The sequence below is a fragment of the Crocodylus siamensis genome, chromosome 1 (assembly GCF_052110815.1).
Source record: "Crocodylus siamensis isolate JL-2025a chromosome 1, ASM5211081v1, whole genome shotgun sequence".
Classification (NCBI taxonomy): domain Eukaryota; kingdom Metazoa; phylum Chordata; order Crocodylia; family Crocodylidae; genus Crocodylus; species Crocodylus siamensis.
In genome coordinates this window covers 71,042,056-71,069,847 of record NC_143395.1, presented here as the reverse complement: position 1 = coordinate 71,069,847, position 27,792 = coordinate 71,042,056, and the positions used below count along the sequence as shown (strand labels likewise).

General features: G+C 44.4%; 1 protein-coding gene across 3 annotated transcripts in view; it reads left to right on the top strand.

The window, feature by feature from the left end:
• The window catches only part of RNGTT (RNA guanylyltransferase and 5'-phosphatase), a 398,444-nt gene that overhangs the window by 159,481 nt on the left and 211,171 nt on the right, over positions 1–27,792 (top strand). For all 3 annotated transcript variants that reach the window (XM_090036469.1, XM_090036479.1, XM_090036459.1), the window contains exon 10: positions 1,174–1,245. In XM_090036469.1, the coding sequence (XP_089892595.1) occupies positions 1,174–1,245 (72 nt within the window). The remainder of the gene's footprint in view (positions 1–1,173; positions 1,246–27,792) is intronic.

Here is a 27,792-nt window from a genome sequence, read left to right as displayed (position 1 = left end):
AATCAGAAATCAGCTATGCTGTTTTCCATTTGCCATAGTAGCTAAGTTTTGCTTTTACTGGTATTGGAACACATAACTTGCTATGTTTGTCTATCTGCCTTAGGTACTGTGATCCTCACCATAGAGAAAATAATAAAATGATCAATCTTAATGAAGATTCAGCTAATTTTTGTAGTATTTTTACTTTCAAAGTATTGTACAAATGTTAAAAAAATATTTTAAATTTTCTTTGTCAGGGCAAATTAGTTATTATAAAGTAGCTTCAGAAAATAAATTAAAAAAAAGCAAGCAAGCACAGTGAAACATTTTGCTGTACTAAACCATCATGCCCTTCTTCTACAAAGAAAGGATAACTAGAAGAGACAGTCAAGTAAAGCATTTCTAAGAAGCAGGGAATAAGAAAAGAAAAACAGCATATTACTTACTTTATGAACAATGTATGTTTGATTTTGACTATTATCTAATTAATTTCAAATGTTAATTGGACTGACAACCAAAAGAAATTTGTATTAAAAGGTTTGAGAAGCATAAATGCAAATTTAAAGATGTGGATTGTTTCTTGTGGTGTGAACACTCCAGAGTACTTCCTTTGAAGGAACTTTACTGGTTAGTCATAATTGTGTAATAAAGAAGTAATGTCTTGGTTCCACGCTGTTTGATGTCTGTGTTAATATTTCTGTAACAGTTTTTTCTGTGTTAAGGCCTCTGGTCTGAGTAAACTAAGCAAAGGATTTGATGTTATTTTTTAATTCATAGCCACTGTACTTTCATTATTGGCAAAATTTTCATATGTCAGACTGCCTTAAGCTCAAAATTTCTATTCAAAGTAATTTTTTAATTTCTATACCACATAACAGAAATTGGGTAACTTTCAAATCTGTGATATATTGAAACCCAATTCCAACTCAGGGTAGAGCTCCTTAATATAGTTTCTTCTTTTTCTTTTTTTTCTTGAAAAGTTTTATAAGGATCAATTTTGACAAAAATAGTATTTTTATAACATAAACTCTACTTCCAAATATATATTTGCATAGAATTTGCTCTGTAGCAGGGTCATCCAATATTGTATAATTCTATAGGGACAGAATACACAACTATTTTGGCATTTATATCTTTCAAGAATTGCTGACATAAGCATTAACAGATTTGTTCCTTTTTTTTTTTCTTTTAAAGGAAATGATCATTGACAAAGTGAACGGACAAGTCGTCCCTCGTTACCTGATATACGACATTATTAAATTCAATGTAAGTACCTTTTGATAATTATTACTTTTCATTAGTATTGACTATATTATCTGTACAAATATACCTAAGATATTTAAAAAAAAAAAAAAAAAAAAAAAGAACTTGAATAGTCAGTCTGGCCATTGGCAGTATATACAAAAATCAAGATTGAAAGCAGTCTCAGAGTAACACTACTTGCAAGCTTGGTAAAAAGTTGTCTTTTTCAAAGAACACTCAAGAAGAAACTGTGATGTTTGAAAATACCTCCAAATACTGTCAAAGTACCGTTTCCTTCAACAGTTTTAAATATGGTTTGATTCTCTTGGTACTAATTTAGTGCTTTTCCTATTAAAACTGTTTAGAGCTAGTACATTTTAACCCTAGATAGGAGCAATTAAAATTCACTTTTACAAGCTTCAGAGATGGAAAATATATTTTAATGCTCATGTAAATTTTTTATATTTGTTGGGAATATTGCATATCAATTCATGAGAAACCTTGGATGGTATGGATATCACGGATTCACTTCTTGGGTGAATTTGAATAGATCTAGCTTTGCTAATTTGGCAGGGGTTAAAATAGCCCAATTAATGATCTGAGACTTTGCAGCCATGAAAATCAACAGAGGGGCTGTTTTGGGCACTGAAGTTTTCTGTAGTATGGATGATGTGGGCTGCTGGTAAGTGAGCCGGGTTAGGACAGGGGCAATGGACCTTTGTCCTGGTGGGAAGCTCTTCTAAGCTGTTGATAAGTAATAAAATTGTCCTTAAGACACAATGGCACACTGTTTTGGTAGAAGTGCCCTGATACATCGGTCCATATCTGATTGGCACTGATAAAAGGAAAATTGACATTATCAGCAATTGACTTTTTATGGCCAATAATGTCACCAATAAATGCTGCATGCATGCGCACAACTGCAGCATGCACACGGCCAGGAATGCAGCCCGGCAGCTTGGCGTGCAGCATCCTTCCAGTAAGTCTGTGGGGGAGAAGGTTGTGGGGAGAGGGGGGGCAGAATGAGTCCCCCACAGTGGGAGGGAGTGGGACTGGGACAGGGGCAGAGACAGGTAGGCACTGTTGAGCTGGGGTGGGGTGAGACGCAGCTTCCCACCACTGTGTGTATCCCCAGGGGAGGCATGGGGGCATGTGCCCACTGGATTTGTGCCTGGGGTGAGGGTGGACTGCCCACAGTGGGGTCAGGGCCAGGAGCTACACAAACCTTTTCCCGGCGGGGGGGGCTGGGCCAGGGCTGTGCTCTGGGCAGGTGGTGGCAGCATATGGGGGGGGGGGGGCCTATGGCGAATTTTGGGGTGGCTGTAATGGAGCCCCAACCTAACCCCCCCCCTCCACTGGGAATAGGCTGGCACACTCCCTGGCCCTGAGCCCACAGCAGGCAGCCCACCCTTGCCCTGTGCACAAATCTGGGAGTGCACACAGTGGAGGGAGCTGCACCCTCTCCACCCACACCCCCAGATGAGCCACCTGCAGCTCCATCCCATGTCCCACTCCACCCCACCCTAGCTGGGCAGCACCTGCCCCTGCCTGCCTGCCTCCTTCCTTGTGGGGCCCTTGCTCTGCCCCTTCTCCCCCACAGACTTGCTGGCTGGACTCTGCTCCTGAATCTGCCTGGCTGCATATTGGCTATCAGGTTAGTATCAGCTGATATGGTTGGTTAATAATCAGCCATTGGTTTCGACCAAAAAGATTTTCATCGGTGCACCCCTACTTTTTGGGCTTCCTAGTGGCTCTCTCTCTAGCTTTATTCTTTCAGAAACAAGCAGCTGTTTCTTAGTTCTTTGCCATGCTGCAGTCTCTCATATATGCTAAACCAGGAGCCAGGACAACAGTAGAAATTTCTCCTGGGACCCAGAAGAAAGATCAGTTCAGTAGAGGAGAAGGAACGTGGGTAGGCAGGAAAGCTTTGAGGGAGCTAGTGGTGAAGTGGGGGGGAGGAAAGGCGAAAGGAGGGAGAATATGTACAGTCATGGAGCAGGTACGAAGAGTCACTGCAGAGTTAAAAGTAGCCACTAATCATCTACAAGTGGTATGTTAAATAAACTCAAGGTCTAATAGCCCCACTCTACATGTGCTGTTTAATTGTGCAATTACCTTGAGACTAGCTAAAAAAAAAAAAAGTAGCTATCGCACAATAAAAAGCTCCAACCAGCTATAAAGTTAGACTTCAAAAATGTGTACTAACTATATATTTGATTGCTATCAAGCTTTAATTTGCAAGTGTAGCAGGGTCTACCCCTGTGGCTTGGCACCCCATCAGCTCTGGACTCCCAGCCAAGGGGGGTCCATTTTGCCCAGTCAGGGCTACAAGCCCTGCAACTGCTGGGGGTTCAGCAGCTGCCAACTCTGGGTCCTAGCAGCACCCCACAACTGCTGGGACCCACAGTCCCACAGCTGCAGATGCTGGGTCCTCAGAGCATGCCTCCTAGTGATTCCCCTTCATCAGCAAGAAGGCAAAAAAAAGTCATGCACAATCAATCCCATAGTTGCACTTTCTGCCATGCATGTGTGGCATGGCAGGAGGTGGCAATTGTGTGATTGTGCATTAGATCCCATTGCACCTTTACCTGCATGTGTAGAGGGGGCCTGAGAGACACTGAAGGTACTTTTACATTGTGTTTATAAATTCATTGTTGCCAGAAGAAAAACCTATCAGTGTATGCATGGAATGGTCAATTGCCTGGGGTATTTAAGCCTTCTAACAACCAACTTGGAGAAGATCTGGCAAAAAGTTTCATATGTTGGCTGTGATGATGAGTGGGATTTTTTGTCATTGATGTGTTATGAAAGAGCTAAGGGAAATAATATTGCTATGAGTAATTATTTGTAGAGTAATTTAAATAATTGCCTGAAATCAGAGCATAACATAAATGCTAGTTTTAGTCACTTAAACTGTGACTTGGTAATCTATGAAAAATATAGTAGTATGCTGTTCACCTATATCTTGGGGAATTTTGAATAATAAGATTGCATTTTAATAATGCTGTAATTAATACTTGAGCCTTGATGGAGTTGATGTGCCTGAAAGATTCAGTAAAAAGAGTAAGTTTTAATTTAAAGTGGATGAGATTTTTTTTTTAAGGTCAGAATAACATATAGAAGTACTGAGAAGATTTATTTCTATATTATCTATTCTGGAAATGGGCAGCATGTTTTGTCACTTGCTGATATTGGTAGTTTTGCTTCTGTTTTTAGAACTCCATCAAATAGATCTTGGCATCAATAAAGTATTTTAGATGCTTTACCTGGAAACATGTTGAAGTATCTTAGTGTTTCCAAACTGTGGGGTTGATTCTGTTATGTGGCAAAGAGAAAGCAGATAGGGAATTATTACTTACTCTCTTGCAATAGAACTACAGGTCACAAAAAGAAACTGGTAGGTACTAAGCTTAAAACTAACAGAAAGAAGTTTTTTTACCAGTGGGTGATTGTGTAAATCAGCACAATTAAATTTAATGTGCATTAAGCTAATGCACATTAAGTGATTTTTGGCAGATGTTTACAGGTGCAGGGACTCAGGACTACAGTTAGTCCCAAGTCCCTCCATCCCTGCCATGTGTCCCTGTGGCCACCGAGGGGAGCTCCAGCCTCTGACCATATGGCTGCCAGTACTTGGCAGCCATCTTGGAAACTCTGATCCCTGGCCAGCCCCTTCCCTGCCCAGTGCAGGGGCAGCATGTGGAAGCTCCCTCTATGCGCACCCTGCCTCCCCATGCCATGGCTGCTCCAGCCCCTGCAAGTAATGCCCAGTGTCCTACTGCTTCAGCCCAGCCCCTACCAGTGATGACCAGTGTCCTGCACTGCTGTTGGCCATGGTGCTAGCCCCAGGACAGCTGCATATCCACCATTAGGGGCCAGGGCACTGGCTGCTGGAGGCCCTGGACAACCCTGTCCTCCTGCACTTCCTACTTCAGCCTGCCTGCCTGACCACCCGCACACATCCTACCCCCTGCCTACCCCCAGCACCACTCTGAGGACGCAGACATGGGTGAAACAAAAATGGTTTATTTCCCTCACAGTATTCGCCCCTCTCCCTCCCCCCCCCTCCCTTGCCAACACACAGAGCCCCCTTCCCCCATGCCCCCTCAACCATCAAAGCACCTTCCCCCACTCCCTTCCCAACACACAGTACCCATCTACCCCCTCCCCACCCACCACCAATAAAAACCCTCTCTCCAGTGTCAGAACTATTTACAACAGTCTCAGTCTCTGTCTGCAAGTCCTGGAGTGGGGGACTGTGGAATGAGGAGGGTGTAGAGGGCAGATGCCCAGCACCCCAGCTTTGGTCCATTCCTTGTAGGTGTGGGGGTCATGGCAACCATGGTGGTCTTGTCTCCAGCAACTGCCAGCTCCACCTCTGCCAGTCTGAGTCCAGGGCCAGTGGCCTTGGGTGAGCAGTGGGGCTGGTCCTAGGCAAGTTGTGGGGGACCCAGGGTGGGAGCTGGGCCAGGTGCTGCAGTGACCAGGGGGCGCTGGATGATTGCTGTAGGGCAGTGGGTGGGACCTAGGGGCCCTGTAGGGCCCCAGGTAGGGGCCAGGCAGTGGAGGGCAAGAACATGGGTGCCACACCAAGGACTATGTCCAGGGCTTGGCGGTCAGCTTCCATGGCTTCCAATGCAGGCCTGCCTGCTGCTGGAGCAGTGCCACGTGGTCCAGCTCATGGGCTTCCATGTATGCCCAGTACTGTCACTGGGCCCAGGGCTATACCTCCTCCCGGGTGATATCTTCCTGCCACCAGGCCAGTTCCTGTGCCTCCCATGTTTGCTCCCATACCTCCTGTGCCTGCTTCCGCACCTTCCACTCCTGCCACCACCGCCAACCACTGTGGTAAGCTGGTTGGGCAGGCCTGGGTCCAGGTGGCCACCACCCAAGCTCCCCATCCCTGCTTGCTCTCATAGGGCTGGTGGCCCTCTGGGGGCTGGTTGCAGCCTGTCTACCTCCCTTGCCCTCTTCCCAGAGGCCAGACCAGGCTGCTGGCAGCACCTGCTGCCACGGCTCCAGACCCCACTCCCCAAGCTCTCTCCCTACAGGCCAGCCACAGTGCTGCGCTTGTGTCCAGCCAATGGTGCCTGGGCTCAGGGCACACAGGGCTCCCAAATAACTGAGGTGAGGAGCTGGCTGTGCTTTTCCCTCCATTCTGGGTCCTCTCCAGGGAGGTGCCCCAGGGCTAGCCCCACCCCGCCATGCTGCTGCTGCGCCCTGAGCGTGCCCCTGCTGTTTGTGCCCTGGGTAGGTTTGTTCAGGTGGAGGTGTACCCAATTCACTATGCCCTGCTGCTGCTGATCCTCCTGATGCCTTGGACACACCTGTGCTCCTGGTTTAGGACCCTGAGCTATAACAGCACAGGGTGACAAGCCCGGGCTGCCCCACAGCCTCTGCCGCTGCCTGGAGGGCTACTTGTGGCAGTGTTGCATGTCCCTGCCCCCTGCTGCCAAAGAGGACATAGCTGCTGGCATCAACACCTTCCTCAGGGTGAGAGGCGCCTATGCTCGCCCAGCTGTGGGGACATGGGCTCCTTATTAAAGTTCTGAAATGTCTTCTGCCTCCCTGTGTGCTGTAGGGGGGTGGAACTCGGGGCCAAGAGAGTGCAGGTGAGCTGGGCGGGAATGGGGGGCAGGAGCCAGGGGCGGGGACTTGGAGTGACCTCCCCTCAGTGTGAGACTTAACATGTGTCCAAGGCTAGCGGTTCAGCACCAGCCTCCCTGTCAGCACTGGCAACTGTCTGTGCCCAGTGTTCTTGGCCCATGGTGTGTGGTAGGCTGGTGCCCAGCCAGTGGCCCCCCCTGGGGAGGGGCTGGTACTGGTGGTGGGGTCTGGGGTATGGAGCTGGCGAGGTAGTCACTGGCCAGGGCTCTCTGAGATGCAGTAGCACCTTGGCACCCATGTTCTTGCCCTCCACTGCCTGGGCCCTACCTGGGGCCCTACAGGGCCCCTAGGTCCCACCCACTGCCCTACAGCAATCATCCAGCGCCCCCTGGTCACTGCAGCACCTGGCCCAGCTCCTACCCTGGGTCCCCCACAACTTGCCTAGGACCAGCCCCACTGCTCACCCAAGGCCACTGGCCCTGGACTCAGACTGGCAGAGGTGGAGCTGGCAGTTGCTGGAGACAAGACCACCATGGTTGCCATGCAGTAGCATCTCAGGGAGCCCTGGCCAGTGACTACCTCGCCAGCTCCATACCCCAGACCCCACCACCAGTACCAGCCCCTCCCCAGGGGGGGCCACTGGCTGGGCACCAGCCTACCACACACCATGGGCCAAGAACAGTTGGTGGGCTTGTGGGGCAGAGCACTGAACACCTGAGGTCCCCTCCTCCAGGAAGTTGTCACCACCAGAGGGGTCAGGGTGGGGCAGGGGCTTGGCTAGGCTGCCCCTGCTGGTGTAAACTGCAGGGTTGCAGCCTGGGTCCTGGGGCACCAAAATCTAGGTCAGTTCCCACATAAAGGGCGTGATCCTGTGGCCATGACTGGACTGACAGTTGTGGTTGGGCATGGCCACCTGGTGTGCCCACAAGGTCTTGATCTTTATGTGACACTGCTGCACTTTCCAGGAGTGCCGTTGATCATGCATCCTGCTCAATAGGGCCTCATAAAACGGGTGTTTGAGTGCCCACCCTGTTCAAACAGTTTCTGGACCTCCACCCCTCCCCAGAGGGCTGTGAGGTCACAGACCTCCTGGCTTCAGTTGGAGCCCTGGGTGGAGGACTTGTCTGTGTGCACATGGGCAGGGCTGGTCTTTGGGGTGGACATGGTGCATGTCCCACATTGGATCTCTGGGGCCCCCTCACAGCAGTCAGCAGTGTTCAGCAGAGAGGTATGGTGAGGGACTGGGAGCTGTGTGGCAGAGGCAGATGTGCCACAGGACCTGCAAACACAGGAAACAATACTGGGGGTGAGCCAGAGGCAGCCAGGCAGCAGCTGTGGGGAGATTCCAGGGCTGGGCAGGAGGCTGCAGCCCTTTGCAATGCTCACTTGTGGTCAAGCAAGAGTTCTGGCTAGGGGACAGGACTGGCAGAGGCAGCGTGGGTCTTGTCCAGAGGGCATACAGGGCCTTCAGTCCTCAAAGGTCCTGGTGTGTGTGCCCCAGTGCACAGAATGGCTGCTGGCTTTTGCAGCCTGCAGGTAGAGGCTGCCACAGAGCAGGCCAGGCTGGGGCAGGAGAGGTGCCCAGATAGGAGCCCTGGGGCTGGGCTCAGGGTGGCTTCCTAGTGGCTAGGCAGACTTGGCACTAAAGTTAGTGCTGGATCATGTCTACACGTGTGTCACTGTGCATTAATTAATCGTGACTAAAATTGATACTTGCATTTGCAAGTATCTGATTTAAGCGCTATTAGCCTAACTTCATCATTTTTAATGTGCATTAAGGGCATGCATGTGTAGATGTGTACCTGTAATGCACATTAAAGTAGGCTAATATGCATTAACACATGTCGTGTATATGCGCCCTGTGTGTAATGAAAGTGTGAAACTCATTGCCACCAGATGTTGTGGAAGCTGACAGTTTAGCCAGCTTCAAAAAGGATTGGACAAATTATTGGAGGAAAGGAGCATCGGTAGATATTGAGCATAGGAGTTGGGGATATTGCCTCTTAATTAGACCCTCCCCTACCTTAAATGCTGGAGGCTGTAAGTGGGACAGGACCAGTGTAGGGTGAACACCTTTTTAAGATGGAGTGGCAGGACACATGCATACCCCCACTCTCCATCCCTGCTGCACTGTTGGAGCAGAACCAAGTGGAGTGAGAGCAGATGCAGGCTTCCTACTGCAGGCACAAGGTTCCCCACCCTGCTGCCTTTCCTTTGGGAGCTCTGTGCGCCCCCTGCCTGCCCAGCAGCAGCAGAGGCATAACTCCATGCTACAGTTACCCCCACTGCTGCCAGGTGGGTAGGAGGCACATGGCTGGTGTGGGGCTCCTGAACGAAAGGCAGCAGGGTGGGAAGCCCGAAGCCTGGTAGGCAATTTGCATCTGCCCTTGCCCTGTGCACAAATTGGGGGGAGGAGGGGCACATTCCCCCCCCCCCCCCCCCCGTCCATACTCTCCCCGGGAGTGTGTGCAGTGGCAGGAAGCTGCCCCCCCCCCCCCCCGCACCATCTGGATGACTCCATCCCACCCCACTCCCCCCTCAGACCCTGGCCCCATGTACCACCCTGGCTGGGCAGTGCCCCCAGCCCCTGCTCCACTCCTTCCCTCACTTTGGGGGACCATTATCCCTCTCCCCCCATAGACTTACCTGCAGAGAGCTGCTTTTCATACTGCCCAGCTTTATTCCCAGCCATGTTCATGTGCACAGATGTGTACATGCACATGGTGCCCTCTGTGTCCTGCTCCTGGCAGCCCATTGCAGGCTGGAACACTGCAAGGGGAAATCCACCATTTCCCGATCCCTGGAGGATACTGAGAATCCAGGACAAATGGTGTCCCAGAGACATGTGGTGCAGGACTGGGACTTGATAATCCCATTCCAGGACTGTCCCACCCGATTAGAGATGGGTGATTACCCTAGACCACTAGGGGGGAAAAAACCCCGGGTCATAACTCAGTTCACTTTTCTTTTCAGAGTCCACTCCCTGCGCCTGTGTGACACAGGATACTGGGCAAGATGGACTTATGGTCTGAGCCAGTAAATAGCAATTCTTATATTCTTATATTCTCATACTTGGATTGAGTAATGTCACTCGGTGAGTAGCCATCTTTTGGAGTTGAATTCAACTCAGTAACAATAAGCGCATCTGAATCAGGCCCTGCGTTCAGTCAGTGACAAATATTCTGTATAGCTAAGGTTGGCATTAGGACAGTGAATTATGGGGACATTTTGACAGTCTCTGCTTTTAAGAGTAGGATATTTTGTGGGTGATGTATTAAATTATAAATACAATTTTTATAACCTAAAACCAATGTGTTAGTAATTTGAACTTAGTAAATATAATTCTTAAATCAGTCTGAGGAATGCGTGAACACTGAGCAATTTTAATGAGCAAAACTTGTTTTATGAACAGCGTGTTCACTTCCGTAATTACTTTTTCTTTTAATTAAATCTCTTATTTCTCTTTTGCCTTTAAGTTTCTGTCCTTCACCTTCTCCCACCTGTTTACTGCTTCTCCTTCCACTCCATGTTTGTTCTCTTTATGGTCCTGCCACTAGCTTTTAATATGTACTCTGTCACTCACTGCTTTTGTTTGTTTTTCTCTCATGTTTTTTGCTGTATGTTTCTAGTCTCATCTTGCTTTTCTTTTTTCTTTGTCTCTCTTTCTCTTCCCTGTTATGATCTGTGCCAAAGCTGTTACGGTCACAGTTTTAGTGAAATAAAGCTTTCTAGCATTTTGATCTTCATGCATTATATATTGGAGAATCTTGGAGTAAGGAAGGACTTGTGCTGTAGAATGGGATCCCATTTAATGCGAAAGGGAGCAGGGAAGTGTACAAGTCTTCATTCTTGCAAGAGTTTCTTTTTTCCTGGGCTTGCAGGAACACCTGAGGGGACCAGGCAGAAAGGGGAAATAAAGAGTCTCTGCTGCTCCTGTGGCATGATTAGAAAGAGGGGTGCTGCTGTACCTCTGTACCCCCTCTGGATCCGCCCCGACACGAGCATCTGCCCTTGGATTGGATTGGATTATAATGGTCTTAAATTTCTTTGAATGCATTGTGACTCCAAAAAAGAAGTTCATTTCAAAGTACTGCACTTCTGGTCTCGGGGACAGCCTGTTATAAATATGAGCAGAAGCAGAGCTTCAGCTGAACAAAGCCATTAGTAGTGATCACACAGTAAAGATTAAAAACCACAGCTGTTTTTGATAATTCTAGACAATTATAAAACTGGACAACCTACAATATTTGGCTTGGCATGAACTGATCAAAAGAATGTTGTTACTGAGCTGTGTGATACGGAATAACACAAATCACTGACAGTATGGACAAGCATACATTTAGCCATTCAAAAAGGCTGGCTGCTGCTTAGGAACAGGCAGCAGCTGTAATAATTTAACTGCTCTTTCTGAAGGATCCTGTAGTTTAGGTAAAGTGCCCTTATTTTGGCCCTGAAAGAAGCATGGTTAAAGTTGGAGCAGCTGCATTTCTATTGCTATAGAATTGTGCAGACCTAACAATTGTATTGCAATGGCTTGTATTAGGTAGCTTTGATAGTGATATATATCACTGTCTATATCCTGAGCTGAATGGGCCACCTTGAGGAAGTATAGGTTAGTAGGAAGTGCTGGAAAGTGACAGATTCACTGTAGTTAATGCTGAACATTACTCATTAATTATTCAAAATGCTGTAAAAAATCTACATTCATGCTTTTTTTTTTGTATTGAAATTTTCTGTGCCTCATGGGAGGAGGGCAGAGTAGGGTTCACTGGAATCTTGTAAGCAAGAGGGTTCCTAGGAAATGAGCCTTTCCTCTGTCCAAAGCAGCTGTTTCCAAAATCATCCCTTTTTTGCATGTGTTTTGGGGCTCAATCTATGCCTTGTATTCTTGTCAAACTGATCTTTGCTAATGTACAATGCCCATTGATGCTAACTTGAGGCAGTACTGCTAGTTACTTGAGACGGGCATGAGACAAAAAATGGCATGTTTAGAGGAGTGAAATGTGCAGAAAAATATGTGCTCTGTTAACAGTGGGCATGTATATTTGGAATAGTTGGGAAGGGGAGCAGGAGATGCTGCTCTGGGCAGATCAGCAGCTCTTATTAAGCTGTGTAATTCTTATGTGCAGCCTGAGATACAAATGTAACAAAAGCACCAACATTAGCCCTGTTTCATCTAAGGTTAAAGATGTGATGGTTCATCTCACTTGTATTGCTATGCACTCATGCATAGGTAACTGTTACAGCAGTGGTGCTTAACCTCTAGCCTGCAGAGCCATCTCATCTGGCCTAGAGAGCTCTCCACAGGTGTGGAAATTTGGTGGTGGGGAAGTTGTGACAATTAATGCTGCTACCACTTCCCTGCTGCCAAATTTCCAAGCCTCATGGCCAGATAATGTGCCCTATGCATCAGACTGGGTCAGCACATGGGCCAGGGCTGGGGTGGTGGGTCCCAATCTGGTGCATTTGGAGTTGGGGCAGTGGGCCCAATCCCACATCAGTCATCTGGCCCACAGCCCAAAAAGGTTAGGTGCCACACCGTAACAGCTGCTGGGCATGAACAGCTGTTCATCTGAAATTTCTACCACCAGAAGGTCTTTCTTGGGGAAGGAGTATAGAAGCATTCAGCCAGTAGCTATGCCCTCTCTCCTTGCTCCCCACACCTTGCCCAGCCTGTAGCAATACCCTAGTCATGCAAAGGCATGGGAGGCATTGGGGGGCTATCTACGAGGAGTGGAGTGACAGGGAAGTGGACAGGCATTTGTTCCAGCTGGGAAAACTCTCCCACAGGCAAGATTTTTCCTCACTGAACAAAGATCTTTCTCCTGAATAAGGCATGTTCCCTGTGGGAGAAACATAAATGCTTGTATATTCTTAGTTTCTACTGGGAAAGCAATGATTCTCCCAGTAGAAACTAAATACCTGTATGTAGCTTGTGCTCCTGAGCAACAGCTCTCTCCTTTTTTTAGAGTTGCTCCAAGTATATTCTTGTCCACACACAGAAGAAGTCCAGCAGAAAAACTGTATGGTGCAGGGTGACATGTTATAGTCATTCAGCTTGAGCAACATCCCTACTCTGCAAAGTGAATCCTTACCAGTGGCACTTGGGGAGGCCAGGTGGGCATATTTCTTGTCTTGCATACATTCTGCGGGGCTTATTTTTGAAGTTCTGTCCCAAAACTCAAACTTCTTGTTTAAAAGCAGTATTCATAGTGCACAAAAATCCATGTGTGTGTTCAGATTTTATTTTGGACATCTTGTTAAGGAAACAGCATTCATTAAATAGAAGGAAGATTAAAAACTCTAAGCAGTTAGTTTCATATTATCATGACTCATATTCCTGAAGAGTGGAATCAGAGGATTCCTGAAACCCAGTTCATCAGACATAACACTCAAACATTTCCAAAATCTTTTAGGGCTCTTGTGTAGATCTGGGGGGATGAGGGAGTTGAAATACATTGGTGGTGTAGAGCTTAGGTCAGGGATGTCAAATATCTTCACTCAACTCCTTTCCCCTTCCACCAGCTCCTTGTGGGCCAGATATAGACTTGGTGGCAGCAGGTTCAGTGACTCAGGTGGCAGTGGGATGAAATCCGCAGCCTTGGGTTTTGTATTGGGTGCTGGCCCCACTCCCAAATTCCTTGACTTGCTGGAGCTGTACAGGCTGGAGGGAAGTGGTTCAGCTTGTCAGATCTGGCCTGTGGGTTGTATGATTGACACCCCTGGCATGAGTAAACGTAGGCTGTTTTTGAGCTCAGCTACAGGAAAGCCAGCACATCATTAAATGAAGACCCTGATTAGTGCAAGGGATCATCCAAACACTGTTCCTGAAGCTCTAGTTCAGTGGTGTGTACTTTTTTCTTTAATTCCTAAATAAAAAGAGATTTATTGTATAAAAGGGCCTTTACTTTCTGGGATTTCAGAAGTGTGGGCAGCAGAATCAGAAAGAAAAGAAGTTGTGTTCCTTCCCCATCAATGATATTCTTGAAGGAAAAGAGAAGTGGAGCCATCTATGTCCTTCCCCTAGAGTCTTACAATTCCCCCTACACTGCTTCATCAGGCCAGGTAGGGTGGCTCCTTGGCTCCCCTGCTACCATAGGTCTCTGTGGAGTGGAAAGAAGCCAGAATTCTCCATGCCGCCTCCAGACTCGCCTTTTCTTGCTGCTGCTGCATGTAGGAGGTAATGGAAGGTCAGAGCAGGGCAGGAGAATTCATAGTGGAAGAAGAGGGTGTCAAAACAGTACAGTAGAGACAAGATTTAGAGATCTTTCAGCTGTGCCCTCAAACTTCTCACATCCGTACCTTCAGTTTCATTTCCACCTTCAAAGCATTCTCCCACAATGGTAGGATAAAGCTGGGAATAAGCATTCTCAGCATACAGCACAGGCACACAGAACTGAATTGAAATATATAGAGTTTCAATTGTTAGTTTTATGATTAGTTAGTTTTTCTTTATCCATAGCTTTTGGCTTCTTTTGAAAAGCATATTCCTTTTATAATTTGCAGGGTAGTTGTACAAGGACATGTCAGCACTTGGATCTCCCACCTTTTTGTTTTGTTTTGGCTTTTTCATTGTTTTTTAGTTGAGACCTCAAGGTTTTTATTTCTTTTTTTGACAAGACTGTTCTACCGTTATTTAATAGGATCTCCTGGTTGGGAGTTTAGCGCTTGCTAATTGCCAGTGGTGGAATACATATGAGCAATCTCTTGAGGAGAAAATAGTAGCATTACTTAAGTTTCACGACCTGTCCTCCTTCCCCACTTCTACAGAGTACTGTCCCATTTGGGTTCTGCTCTGGCAAAGGAACTGAGGGTGGGTGGGATCACTTAGCTTTCTGTGCCTATTGGGATTGGGAGCTGTATATGTTAAGAAATCCAAGACATGGGTACAGCCCTAATAAACTTTTGTTGGTCAAAGGAAATCAACAAAGTATAGATGGATGCATGTACACCAAAAGTAACTGTTCTTTTCCTTGTTTGTGCTATAATACTGGCATACTGTAGGATCCAATTAATATACGTGTGTCAAAGAAACTAAAAAAGAATAGTTCTTTCCTTTTTCTCTGTTAACCTCAAACTTTAAATTTTTAAAATATTGGCCAAGTTTTCATGAGAGCAGATTGGAATGGTAAGAATAGAATGTGCTATTGAAAGGAAAGTGCTTATAAAGGTAATGTTTAATTGGCAGAATGAATTTTACTTTTTTTTTTAATGGTATAAAACAGTATATTTAATACAGAATTTCCTCTAAGTTTAATATGCATAAAGATGTGGTGGTAGCTGTAAAATAAAGTTCATCATATGTAAACACTCCAGTGGTCATAAATCCTTCCCATAGTAATCACGCTTCCCAGGAGTTTATGCTTGAAGAATTTTTGTTTTAAATCCTCATAAAATATTATGTCTTACTTTTCATTCTAAAACTCATTTTAAAATGTTGTAAAGTTCACAGTACATGCTGCCTCTCATTAAATAGTCTATTAGTTAGCCTTATCTTAGAACTGCAACATGAAAATATAGGGGCACAAGCATTTTATGGGCAGAATCTCTTTATATTTGCTATCACTGGTTGGCTAGTAAATTTCCATTCCTATTTTTAATTCCTAGTTTGCTTAGACACTCTAATTTAAAAAATTAGGTATATCTTGAAAATGGCTTTGTTAGTGATAGCAGCTTAGGAAAAAAAAGACTTAATTTAAATTAGGCTCTTTCTCCATTTATCCAAATTGCTACTTTCCCAAATATTCATGATGTTTTAATACTTGCTAGTTAATGGTGATGTCACCATGCTTGATGTTCTTCTGAAAGTCTTTTATAGGTCTTTTCCATTCACTGTGCATAGAATATACCCAATATTAAAACAGTTTCTAATTTTATTTTATTTCAGGGGGATACATTTTTGCATTTTTGGGAAGCATAAATTAACATCTGCAAAGAGCAGGTAGTGCTTAGTTGTATATGGGAGACCCTCTAGAATTGCTCTTGGAACCCATGAAAAAACCCATACATATTATGGGTTTAATGTAATGTAATATGTTACATACATATTACGTTAATGTATTTAAAATAAATTAACCTCATACTCTAAGCACGCTTATAAACCACATAATACAAATATCTTCCCAGCATCCCTTATTAGCTCAAAAATTGCATGAAAATGCAATTAAAATTGAGCATATGTATCACTTAAGGATAAGTAACACACGCTGTCATTCATCATTCTGTGACTGCCAGTGTACCAGTGTTGATGCCTTCGTACATGTTTTCAGTTTTTCTATTACTTCTTCTATTGATGTAGTGGCAGATTTTCTGCACACCTTATTCTTCCACCACTGACTCTCTTGCCCCACTGAAGAATCTGACCTGTCAGCTCCCGCTGGGTTAATTCCAAACATCAGCTTCCTCTTCTTCTGACTTCAGAGCGTCTCTGGCTGAAATCAAGACCAGCTGACTTCCTGCACTGAGAAAAATATTCTCCTTTCAGTTATGCCATTTTCCTAGCTAAATCATTCACTTCAACTTAATTGAACACCATCCTTGAAGTGCTACTTGCCTTTTTGCCACTCTCACTTCAGCTCCTCGCTCTTCCCGCCCCCCCCCCTCCCCCCCACTTCTGCCTGCACACGATCAGGATCTTGGTACTTTATTCTAAGAGAATTACATATATTATGCAATTAACTGGTTAATGGTGCGATAAATTTAAACCGGCCACATGTACAAAGTAATGATCACACAATTAACTGGCTAATTGCACAATTTAGACCATTCACACATGCAAAGTATTTATCATGTGATAAAAACTACTTACCAGCTACAAAAAGAGCTAATCAGCTATAAAGTTAGTTTATGAAAATGTGACAACTCTGTAGCTGGTTTCTAGCTAGCTTTAATTTGAGCAAGTAGTAGGGTCCTGCAACTCTTGCTAATAGCTTAATTATGACCTGGTGTCTTCACAAGTATGGAAGGCCTGAAGTATACCAAGTTTTAACTATGTGGGAAGTCTGAGCTTTGATGACTTCCAATGTGGTCTTTTCAGACACAGAAACAGCTAACACAGGGTGTTAAATTTCTTAAGTAATCTTTTAAAATTTAGTTTAGCTAAGCACTTCTGTATATAGAAAAAATAATGTACCATTAACAGTGGATAAAGCTACCTTGCATTTGCTATGTGTCATGTCCTCACATCCTAGTTGACTGCAAACTAAGTTGTGCAGACAAGCTCTAAGTCTATATTTCTTGTGCTCATGATTGTTTTAGCTCTTAGTCTGTTGTTACATGTGCTTTTGCCTTGTAAATATGAATTTTAGTTGTGTTACATACTGCTTACTTTGGAAAGTACTTCCTTTCATTGTACAACTTGTTTTATTTCACTCTGTGAGTTTTTAGTTAATCTATGGCTGGAAGTGTTCATTTAATATGCCCACCTCTTTTCAGCTTGCATGTGTTCATTGCATCATGGTAGAATATTGTAATCTTTGTTTCCAGTTCTCTTAATATGCAATTTTATTTTTTACTTACATATATGGCAGTTTATTTGTGTGGATGTTACATAGTAAACCAGGTAAGTAACTAAAGGGTGAATTATTTAAGAGCGTAATATGAACATAAAATGTACTATTTTAAACTTCTCAAAAAATTACAATAAAACACTCACAGTCAAGAGTTAGTATCTTTGACTCTAAGTGCATAAAACATTTACATGTTATGTAGTTCAGGAGGAGAGCGAAAAACTGCCTTTGGCAGTTTTATAAAGGATAAGGACTTAAGCTATTATACTGTCATTTATTTAATTATGACCAGGTCACAAAATGCTTAGATGCAGAAGTCGAGATAGATGTTATCTACTTGGATTTTAAGAAGGCCTTCAATATGGCCTATTCTCATAAACAAACTGAGCAGTTGTGACATTGATTACACAGTCAGGTGGGTGGCAAATTGGCTTAAGGGTCACACCCAGAGAGTGGTGGTGCATTGGTTGGTATTGACCTGGAAAAATGTGGGCAGTGGGGTCCCCCAAGGCTCGGTCCTTGGACCTGTGCTATTCAGTATCTTCATCAGTGACTTGGATGAGGGCGTGGCGAGCACTCTTTCCAAATTCGCTGATGACACAAAACTGTGGGGTAAAGTAAACATTCTACTGGGAAGGGATCAAATCCAGGTGGACCTGGACATGTTGAAAAAGTGGGCAGAAAAGAATAGGATGCAGTTCAATAAAGACAAGTTCAAAGTGCTGCATCTAGCGAGAAGGAATTGCCAGCACACCTATAGGCTAGGGGAGGACCTTCTCAACAGTACAGTGGCAGAAAGAGATCTCAGAGTCATAGCTGACTCCAAGATAAATATGAGCCATCAGTGTGACGAGGTAATCGGTAAACCTAACTGAACTTTATCCTGCATTAGCAGGTGCATCATGAACAGGTCCGGGGAGGTGATGCTTCCCCTTTATGCAGCATTGGTAAGGCTGCAGTTAGAGTACTGCGTCCAGTTTGGGTGCTGCACTTCAAGAGGGATGTGGATAACCTTAACAGGGTCCAGAGGAAGGCCACGTACATGGTTAGGGGCCTGCAGGTAAGACCCTATGACGAGAGACTGAGAGACCTGGATCTCTTCAGCACCTGCAAGAAAAGGCTGAGAGGGGATCTTGTGGCCATTTACAAATTCATCGCAGTGGGGCAAGAAATAAGCAATGCTCTGTTTACCAGGGCACCCCTTATAATAACCAGGAACAACAGCCACAAACTGACAGAAAGCAGATTTAGGTTGGGCATCAGGAAGAACTTCTTTACAGTAAGGGTTGCCAGAACCTGGAATGGACTCCCAAGGGAAGTGGTGCTCTTCCCTACCTTGGGGGTCTTCAAGAGGAGAGTGGACAGGCAACTGGCTGGGGTCATATGACCCCAGTGCTCTTCCCTGCCCAGGGCAGGGGGTCAGACTTGGTGATCTATTGAGATCCCTTCTGACCCTACCAACTGTGAAACTATGAAACAATAAATGGGGTGATGGTAGTGACTCCTTTAACAGAAAAAGGAAATCACTTTTTGTCACATGTCTGAGTGAGAGATTTACTCAGGTTTGACTTGTTTCCTGTGGTGTCATTGTAATAAGTTTTACAGTCACTTACAGAATTTGTGCAAGAAAATAGAAGATGAGACCTGAATGTTTAAAAAAACCCCCAAACTAAATAAAAACCAAACTCAGAAAATGGCGTGATATGTTTATTTACGTCTTGAAGTCCAGAAGCCTATTTCATTCCCTCTTACAGGCCCTTTTAAAGAATTATCTTAAAAAACAATGTTTTGTTGCATCATGTTTTCAAAATGTTGAGTAAAATTTCAGGCGTAACTTCCATGTATATTGTATGAACTTCCTTATAAACTCGGTACTTTCAATGAATCTTTAATATATTACCTTTTTTAGAAAAAGAAGAAAAGTTGATTAACTTTTAAGGAATCTTAACTTTCTCCTTCCTTCCCTCCTCCCTCCCTCAATGTCCCACAAGATGATGATTATTTTTCTGAAATACACTGCTGCCTGCCAAAGGCAGTTCTTATATATGAATGGAAATCATGTTAGTTAAGAGCATCCTGAATTCAAATACCTGAAGGTTGATGGTAGACAGGATGGATATGGGCTTTTCTTTGTTGCCATAGGGAACAGGATTGAAGCAATAGCCTCAAGCTTCAGCAGAAGAAATTTAGGCTGGAGATTGGGAGGAATTTTCTGCCTGTGAGAATGGCCAGTCATTGGAACAGGTTATCTAGAGAAACTACAGAATCTCCATGCTTGGAAATTTTTGAAGGCAGGTTAGATGCCCATTTGGCTGGGACGGCTTAGTCAGGGGTGATCCTGCCTTGAGCAGGGGGCTGGGTAGATCAGTGGTTCTCAACCTTCCTTGTACCAGGACCCATTTGTAAACTCAGTAGTGAGTCCCGACCCAGTGCCTCGCACTCCCAACCTGCTTCCTCCTGCTCCCCAGTGTGTGGGGCAGGGGGTGAATGTATGGGGGGAGGGGAGCCCAAGCATCCTCTTACAGGCTGGAACTCTGCTAGCCTGCAAGGAGGGAAAAGCTATGGTTTCCCATGTTTTTCTCCCAAGTTTGTTGATCCATTTCTAAAGTTTGTTTGCAACCCTTTTATATATTCTTGCAACCCACTTTTGGGTCACAATCCACAAGTAGAGAAACTCTGGGATAGATGACTGTATGAGGTCCCTTCCAGCACTACTTTCCTATGAATATTTCTTCTGACTTTGTAACGTAGCCTTATTATGCATGGGTAGTTTATTGAATGTTCCACACAAACTACCCATTCATAATAAGGCTACCTTACAAAGTCAAAAGAAATCATAGAAAGTTAGGGTTGAAAAGGTCCTCAGGAGGTCATTTAGTCCAACCCCCTGCTCAGAGCAGGACCATCCCCAACTAGATCATCCCAGCCAAAGCTTTGTTTAGCTGGGTTTTGAAAACCTTCAAGGATAGAGTTTCTATCACCTCTCTGGGTAAACTGTTCCAGTGTTTTACCACCCTCCTAGTGAGAAAATTCTTCCTAATATCTAACCTAAACTTCCCTTGCTGCAACTTCAGACCATTGTTCCTTGTTCTTTCATCTGTAACCACGGAGAGCAGTCTAGCTCCATCCTCGTTTGAACCCCCCTTCAGGTAACTGAAGGCTGCTATTAAATCCCTCCTTTAGTCTTCTTTTCTGAAGACTAAATAAGCCCGGTTCTTTCAGTTTTTCCTCATAAGTCATGTCCTTCAACCATCTCAGCATTTTTGTTGCCCTCCACTGGATTCTGTCCAATTTGTCCATGTCCTTTCTGTAGTGGGAACCCAAAACTGAACACAGTACTCCAGATGTGGCCCCACCAGTGTTGAATAGAGAAGAATAATCACTTTCTTCAATCTGTTGGGAGCATATCTACCATTGCAGTCCAGTATGCCTTTAGCCTTCATGGCAACAAGGGCACACTGCTGGCTCATATTTAGCTTATTGTCCACTGTAACCCCTAGGTCCTTTACTGGAGAGCTGCTGCCCAGCCAGTGAGCCCCAGCCTGTACCGGTGCATGGGATTGTTGTGTCCTAAGTGTCCCCATACCTACAGGCTGGGGAGCTCCTTTCTCATCAGTACAGAGGCAGAAAAGGATCTTGGAGATGTCATTGATGCCAAGATGAACAGGGGCCAGCAGTGTGAGGATGCAGTCAGGAAGGCCAAACACACCTTGTCATGCATCCACAGATGCATCTTGAGCAGATCCAAGGAGGTGATACTCCCACTCTATGCGGCACTGGTCAGGCCACAGCTGGAGTACTGCGTCCAGTTCTGAGCACCGCACTTCAAGAGGGATGTGGACAACATGGAGAGGGTCCAGAGGATGGCCACTCTCATGATCGGGGGCAGCAGGGCAGGCCCTACGAGGAGAGGCTATGAGACCTGAACCTGTTCAGCCTCCACAAGAGAAGGCTGGCAGGGATCTAGTGGCTGTCTACAAACTAGTCAGAGGGGACCAGCAGGCATTGGAGGAGTCCCTGTTCCCCCGAGCACTGCCAGGAGTGACCAGGAATAACGGTCACAAGCTGGCAGAGGGTAGATTTAGGCTAGATATCAGGAGGCACAACTTCACGGTAAGGGCAGCTAGGATCTGGAACCAACTTCCAAGAGAAGTGGTGCTGGCTTCTACCCTGGGGGTCTTTAAAAGGAGGCTTTATGAACACCTTGCTGGGGTTGTTTGACCCCAGTACTCTTTCCTACCATGGCAGGGGGTCGGACTTGATGATCTGCTCATGTCTCTTCCGACCCTACAAACTATGAAACTGTGAAGTGCAGGACTTCACACTTGTCCACATAATGATGTCAAACATCTGATATAATTCATGCATTTGTATGTACTGCATGACAAATCAAACTAGCCTTTTTAAATAGGAATGTAGATGAACGAGAGCAGTTGCCAAGAGTCAAATATTTCAAATTCATAGCTCTGAGAAGTGGGAACTTTGCAACTCCCATTCATCTCATTGGGGGGGGTTACTCTACAACCTAAGGGCATTCTTGTAAATGTTAACAGTAAGTATTATATGTTGAGAGCTAGGGCTGTGTGCAGCTTTGGGTGCTGATTAGATTCAGAGGAGATTTGGCCTGATTCAGTGGCCAAATCACTGAACCTGAATCAAATCAGGAAACCAGTTAAAAGGTCTGAATCAATTTGAATCTCTCCGAATTGATTCAGAAAAAATCCAGAGAGCTTTGGCGATTTGAGCAGTCCCTGTTCACTGCAGCAGGAAGCTGCACTCTGACTCCATGCTGGTAAGTAGGGAGCGGGGGAGGTGGGGCTGCAAAGTGGGGAGGGGACCATGGGGGGACCCCTGCCAGGTTGCATCTCCTGTCTGCTCCCTCAGCCCCCCCCCCCCCCCATGGCTGTCCCGCCTGGCCCCAGCTCCCGGCTCTTTTAAAAAAAAATAAAATAAAATAAAAGCCCCATTCACTGGCTGCTGCCAGGCGGGAGGGCAAACCTCACTCACCCCACTGCCCCATGCTGCATGGGGGACTCTGCCATGAGCCCCCCAACTTCTGCCTGCTCTTCCAACTCCCCCCATGGCTGCCCTGCCTGCCCCAGCTCTCTGCCCTTAAAAAAACAAACAAAAAACCCCCCCAAGCCCCCACTCACTGGCTGCTGCATCAGCCTTAGGGCTTCTGGGGGCTCATGGCAGCAGTGGGGATTGCCCTCCGCCTGGCAGCAGCCAGTAAGTGGGGGATTTTTTTTTAAAGAGCCAGGAGCTGGGAGAACAAGTGGGGGATGGGGCAGATTTGGGGATTCGTCTGAATCAATCCGGGACAGTGATTCGAATCACCGAATCAAATCACTCTCCCCTGAATTGGCTGACTCCAAATCTGATGCGAGTACTAGCTGCTTCGTATAGGCCTATTGAGAGCTACTTTGATGAGGAAAGAAGGATAGATAGTAAAGGAAGGAGAAACAATGTTTTTAGCATATAATAAAAACTCCTGTTTTCTCTCTCCCTCCCACTTGCCCCAAGTTCAGAAGCAGGGCAACAGAAGGGATGAGTGATGGCAGCAGTAGCACTTACCCTAGTGCTCCAGAGCACTGTCTGAATGCTGCCACCACGTGTAATCAGAACTCTTGGGAGGGGTGGTATCTTTTATTAGACCAACTAAGTAGTTGCAAAAAAAAGTCACCACTTCTCCCATCTTTTCCTCTGCTGCTGAGTTGTGAATTGCAGTGTGGGGGTTGTGGCCACAGTGAACTCTCTTCACTGTGCTTGAGTTATGCACCTGAACAGAGCCATGAGCAAGGAGTTTATTTTTGGGGTGATGAAGAATATTTATAACATTATTGTTTGGCTTTTTGGTAACAGGTTTGAGTCCCCAAAACTGTTTTATTGATATAATAATTCATAGAAGTATTCTGCAACATTAATGGACACCATAAAAACATTAAATAAATGTCAGTAGCATGCAGTTAGGATTCTTATCTCCAAGCAGCAGTATCTCATATGATATTCCTTTCTTGTACCACAGATAAATTGTATAAAACATTTGACTCCTAGTTTCTTTGCCATTAATTTGTGTCTCATGTCTGTGAATGTTTGAGTTTTAAAGGTTAGAAAATGTTCATTGTAAAATGCATTGTCAAATTCTAATAATAGTCTAGCTGTTAGTCTGTATTTTAGAAATGAAAAACCTTGATAGTCCTAGTTTTACAGTATATTTCATTACTATAATACTATTTTACTCTCTCTTTTCTGGTTAAAAAAAGGAAAAGAAACATAAATATTAAAGATATTACTCAACTCCCAACTTGCTAGAATCTAGTAAAGAATTTATCTGGGGAATAAAAAGGCACTTGCCAATTAATTAATTGGGTTTTTTTTAAATAATATATATTTTCATGAAGCTGTCTTAAAATAAAGTTTTAAAAATACATATTGGTAATTATACTTCTACTGTTGAGAGAAATGTATACTCTGTCATTAATGTAATATTCAAGATATTAGACTTACAGACCTTCAGAAGATGGAGAAACTTTATAATAGGATTTTATTTGGAAATGCAGATATCAGCTGTGTGTACTTTGAATTGTCAGTAATCATGTTACCAAAGACTAATATTTTACTCTGTTTTTATGCTGTAGTCTAGTTTCAGAATCATTGAAGTTAAGGCAGTTGTGGCATATATCAAAGTATGTATGATATTTGGGTGTATATTGTATGTATTGAATTATTCATATTTAAGGTATTGCTTTTTGGGATGAAAAATAATATGTTCTGTTTATTTCCATACCAAATTTAAAAAAGAAAGAGAAGGGAGTCTCAGTCTGCCCTAGATGAAGCTAACTGTCAAATGGATACAAAAACCCAGCATGTTTTATTAAAGTACTGCCCAGCAACATCCAGATAGAAATCTGTAAGCATTTCCATTAGAAAGAGTTTTCATTGAACTTATCATTCAAATACCTCATTTTCCAATCTACCATTATCTGTAAGAGAATTATTGTGGTGTAGCTGGGCAATACAGGTTCAGACCTAACCAAGTGCCAAGTAGCTTTAATTTCTCAGTTTAACTGAAGAATCCATGTTAGGTTCATTAATTTTTTCCTATGCTGTTTTATTTATTGTTTATAAGTCTTAAAATCTTACAGTTAATTTAATTGATTGCATCATTGTCTATACAGTAGGTAGAAAGCATTTGGAGTGCATGTTTTTGATTTTTATAAAGCTTTCAGGTCCCTTGTATAATGCATTTGGTTCCTGTGTCTCCATGTTGTTTGTGAGCAGAGTTTGAAGAATCTAGCCTTACATTCAAAATAACTGCCCATCTCCAGTGTATTTTGTAAAATGAGGCAATATTCATGGATTTATTGTACTGGAAATTCAGTTTTACATTTTGGGGATCATCTTACTTTTCTGTTAATGGAGTGATTTCTTAAAAATGCGAAACTGTTAACTAAGGTGCTACGGTATATTGTGCTATATAGCAATTCATGCTCTGATCTCTGTGAAGCATACATTGGTGCACCAGATTAAAAAAAACCCTGAAATATTCTAGGATAGTGTTTCTGTACCTTTTTAGACTTGAGACCCCTTTGACAATTCTGGCTCTTAGTTTTTGCTGTTTTTTTTTTTTTTTAAACTATAGAAAAATAATAGAAGTTCTTGTTGCAGAGAACTGAGAGAGACCATACCAGGTCAGAATGGTTTTAACACTGTGGATTCCTGTTTGAAATTTCTGAGCTTACCTTGTGAGTTGATTGCATACCTGAAGAAATCCCAAGGTTGCTGCTATACCCTGGCTGAGCATCACTGCTCTTGAAGGTGGTGTTGAGTCAGCAGATGACTTCTCTGTCAGGGCATGCTTAAACTTGATTTTTTGCTTGTGTTTTAAATACACGTTTATTAATGCAGACTAACAAAGACACATAAATTCCATGATACATAGGACACATGTTTCTTGCTAATGTATTTAAGCCCAAGATATACTGTAGTAGCAAATGTCTATATTCTGAGGCAAACACTAGTGTACTTGAGAATTTACAAACTTTTTTTAATCAACACATGGTAACACAGTTAAAAATTCAAGTAGTCCTACCCTTGAGCATCTTTTGATGCATGTCTCATCAGGCATATAAAGTTTTTGTTTTGTTTTTTTAATATCCAGAGTAGATTCTAAAATACATTATATCCATTTTTGGAAGACTTCTTTAAATATATGCTTCTGACTACATGCTGTCCAAACAATCTCCTCCTGTTTTTGTTAATGTCTTTTTGAGTTATTTATTACAGCCTACATTACCTCCTACCTTTTTTGCTAAAAGCTGGGGTTTTACCATCTTGAGACTTAAGTCAGACTTGTCCCAGTCTGATCTTGTTTTTCTTTCTAGTGCTTTTTATTCCATTCTTTAAGCAACACTTGCTAATTATGGTGAACTAATAACAAAGAAACCTTCCCAACATTACTTTAATTCAATATGTCTTTGATTTTAAATTCAAAGTTATGCTAATTTTCTGTTTATTTCTAAAATTAAATGCTTTGAGAGAGAGTGAAACATACCTCTATTTTCAGTTTATTTGGCTGATGGAGAAATTACCACCATTTGCCATGTTGTCCCAAAGCCATTTCCTCTTCTTTCAACTAAGCTTTGACCTTTGTCAGGATACCAGTGCCAACGTACCTTTTTCTTAACAAGCCTTGAAATAAAAGATGAGTCTCAGAGCTACAACTACTTCAGAATAAGTGTGAGAAGTCAAGGGAGTCTTTAAGGGAGAAAGTTTTAGGTGATTATAAGATTCATGTGGAATTAAATAAATTAATTAAAGTTACAGACTTTTAAAAGCTTCAAATTAATTTCTGCTACTACAGTAAAGCTTATTTAAATGAATATTGTAAAATAATAGTGTAAACATTCTTTCCAGGTTATTTCAGGTTGCTGATTTTAAATATTAGCTCTCTGGTTGTGCAAAGTTTCTCATAAGAAAGGACTTAGTGGGGATGTAGGGATATTGGAAAACAGAAGGTAGGGGTTGCACTGATAGAGATTTCGGGGCTGACTTTTTTTTAAGGATGCATATGGACCAATACCGATCGGATTTTTGATATGCAGCCCCATAGCTTGAAGAACAGTGTCCAGCTGGTAAGTCTGTTGTGGTAGAAGAGGAGAGGGAAGGGAAGGAATGTGGGGAGAGGGGAGCAGATTGAGGCCCCTGCAGTGAGGGAGGGAGTGGGTCTGGGGCAGGCGCTGCCTGGGCAGGGAGGGGTATGGTACAGAGCCACGGCTCCTCTGGGGGGTGCAGGGGGAGGCAGCTCCTGCTGCGCTCACCCCAGGAGGCATGGGGGGCATGTGCCCTTGGATCGAGGTGGGGCGGGCTGCAGCTGTGAGCTGGGGCCACAGCTGGGATGGGGGCGTGGGGGAGCTACGGCAAATTTGGTGTGGCTACAGCCCTCCCAGTGCTACCACCCACCTGAAGCACAGTGCAGCCCTGGCCCCAGCCCACAGCTGCCACCTGCCCAGCCCCATCCTGCCCTGTGCAGATCCAGGGGCACATGCCCTTTGAGGGTGCACACAGCAGCAGGAGCCCCCCCATTCCTGTGCTCCTGTGTGAGCTGCTTGTGGCTCTGTTTCGTGCCCTGCCCCACCCTGCCTGCTCAAGTCCCACTCCCTTCCTCGCTCCAGGGGTCTTGATCTGCTCCCATAAGCCACTTCCCTCCCCCTGCCCTTTCACCACAACAGGTTCACCAGCTGGACACAGATCTCCAAGCTGCTGGGCTGTGCGCCTTGCCATCTGCATGCTTCACTGCGGCTGCACTCATGCATGGGTCATTTATTGGCCAAATTATCGGTCACATTAGGCTGATTTCCAATGCAGTCAATTTTCTTTATATTGGTGCTGATTCGACATTGGATTGATGTATCAGTACACCTCTAGCAGAAGGTTCTGGTGGAATGTGGTTAGGAAAAAAATAATTGGATTTAATGTTACTTTGAACATGAAAAAATACCAGGAAAGACTCGTAGAGGAATCCTTATGAGAATAAGGTAGTAACTTCTCAGACTTGTCCAAACTGGAAATACAAAATAAGTTTGTGTGGCTGTTAATCATTAGCGCCACAAACCCATCTGTGGGAAACTCCTACAAACCCAAGTTTCTTCTTACTGTGCAGATACTTGCTGCAAGGAACTGACTGTGGTTGCCCTGGGATAGCTCCCTATCCAAGCAAACCTCCATTTCTCTATGCTTATACCAGGGTCTTATTTGTTGTGAAGGAATCTCTTCCAACCCTAGGTGGCCACCCCATTTTTGGATTGAGAAGAAATTATAGGTTCCTCTCTCTGTAGGAAGAGAATCAGCCTGGATTATCACTTGCCTGGAAGTCACCTCTTCCACAGGCAATCAGTAAAGAGACGACAAAAGGATTTATTATAAAAACAGAACAAGCATGAGAAATCAGTAACCA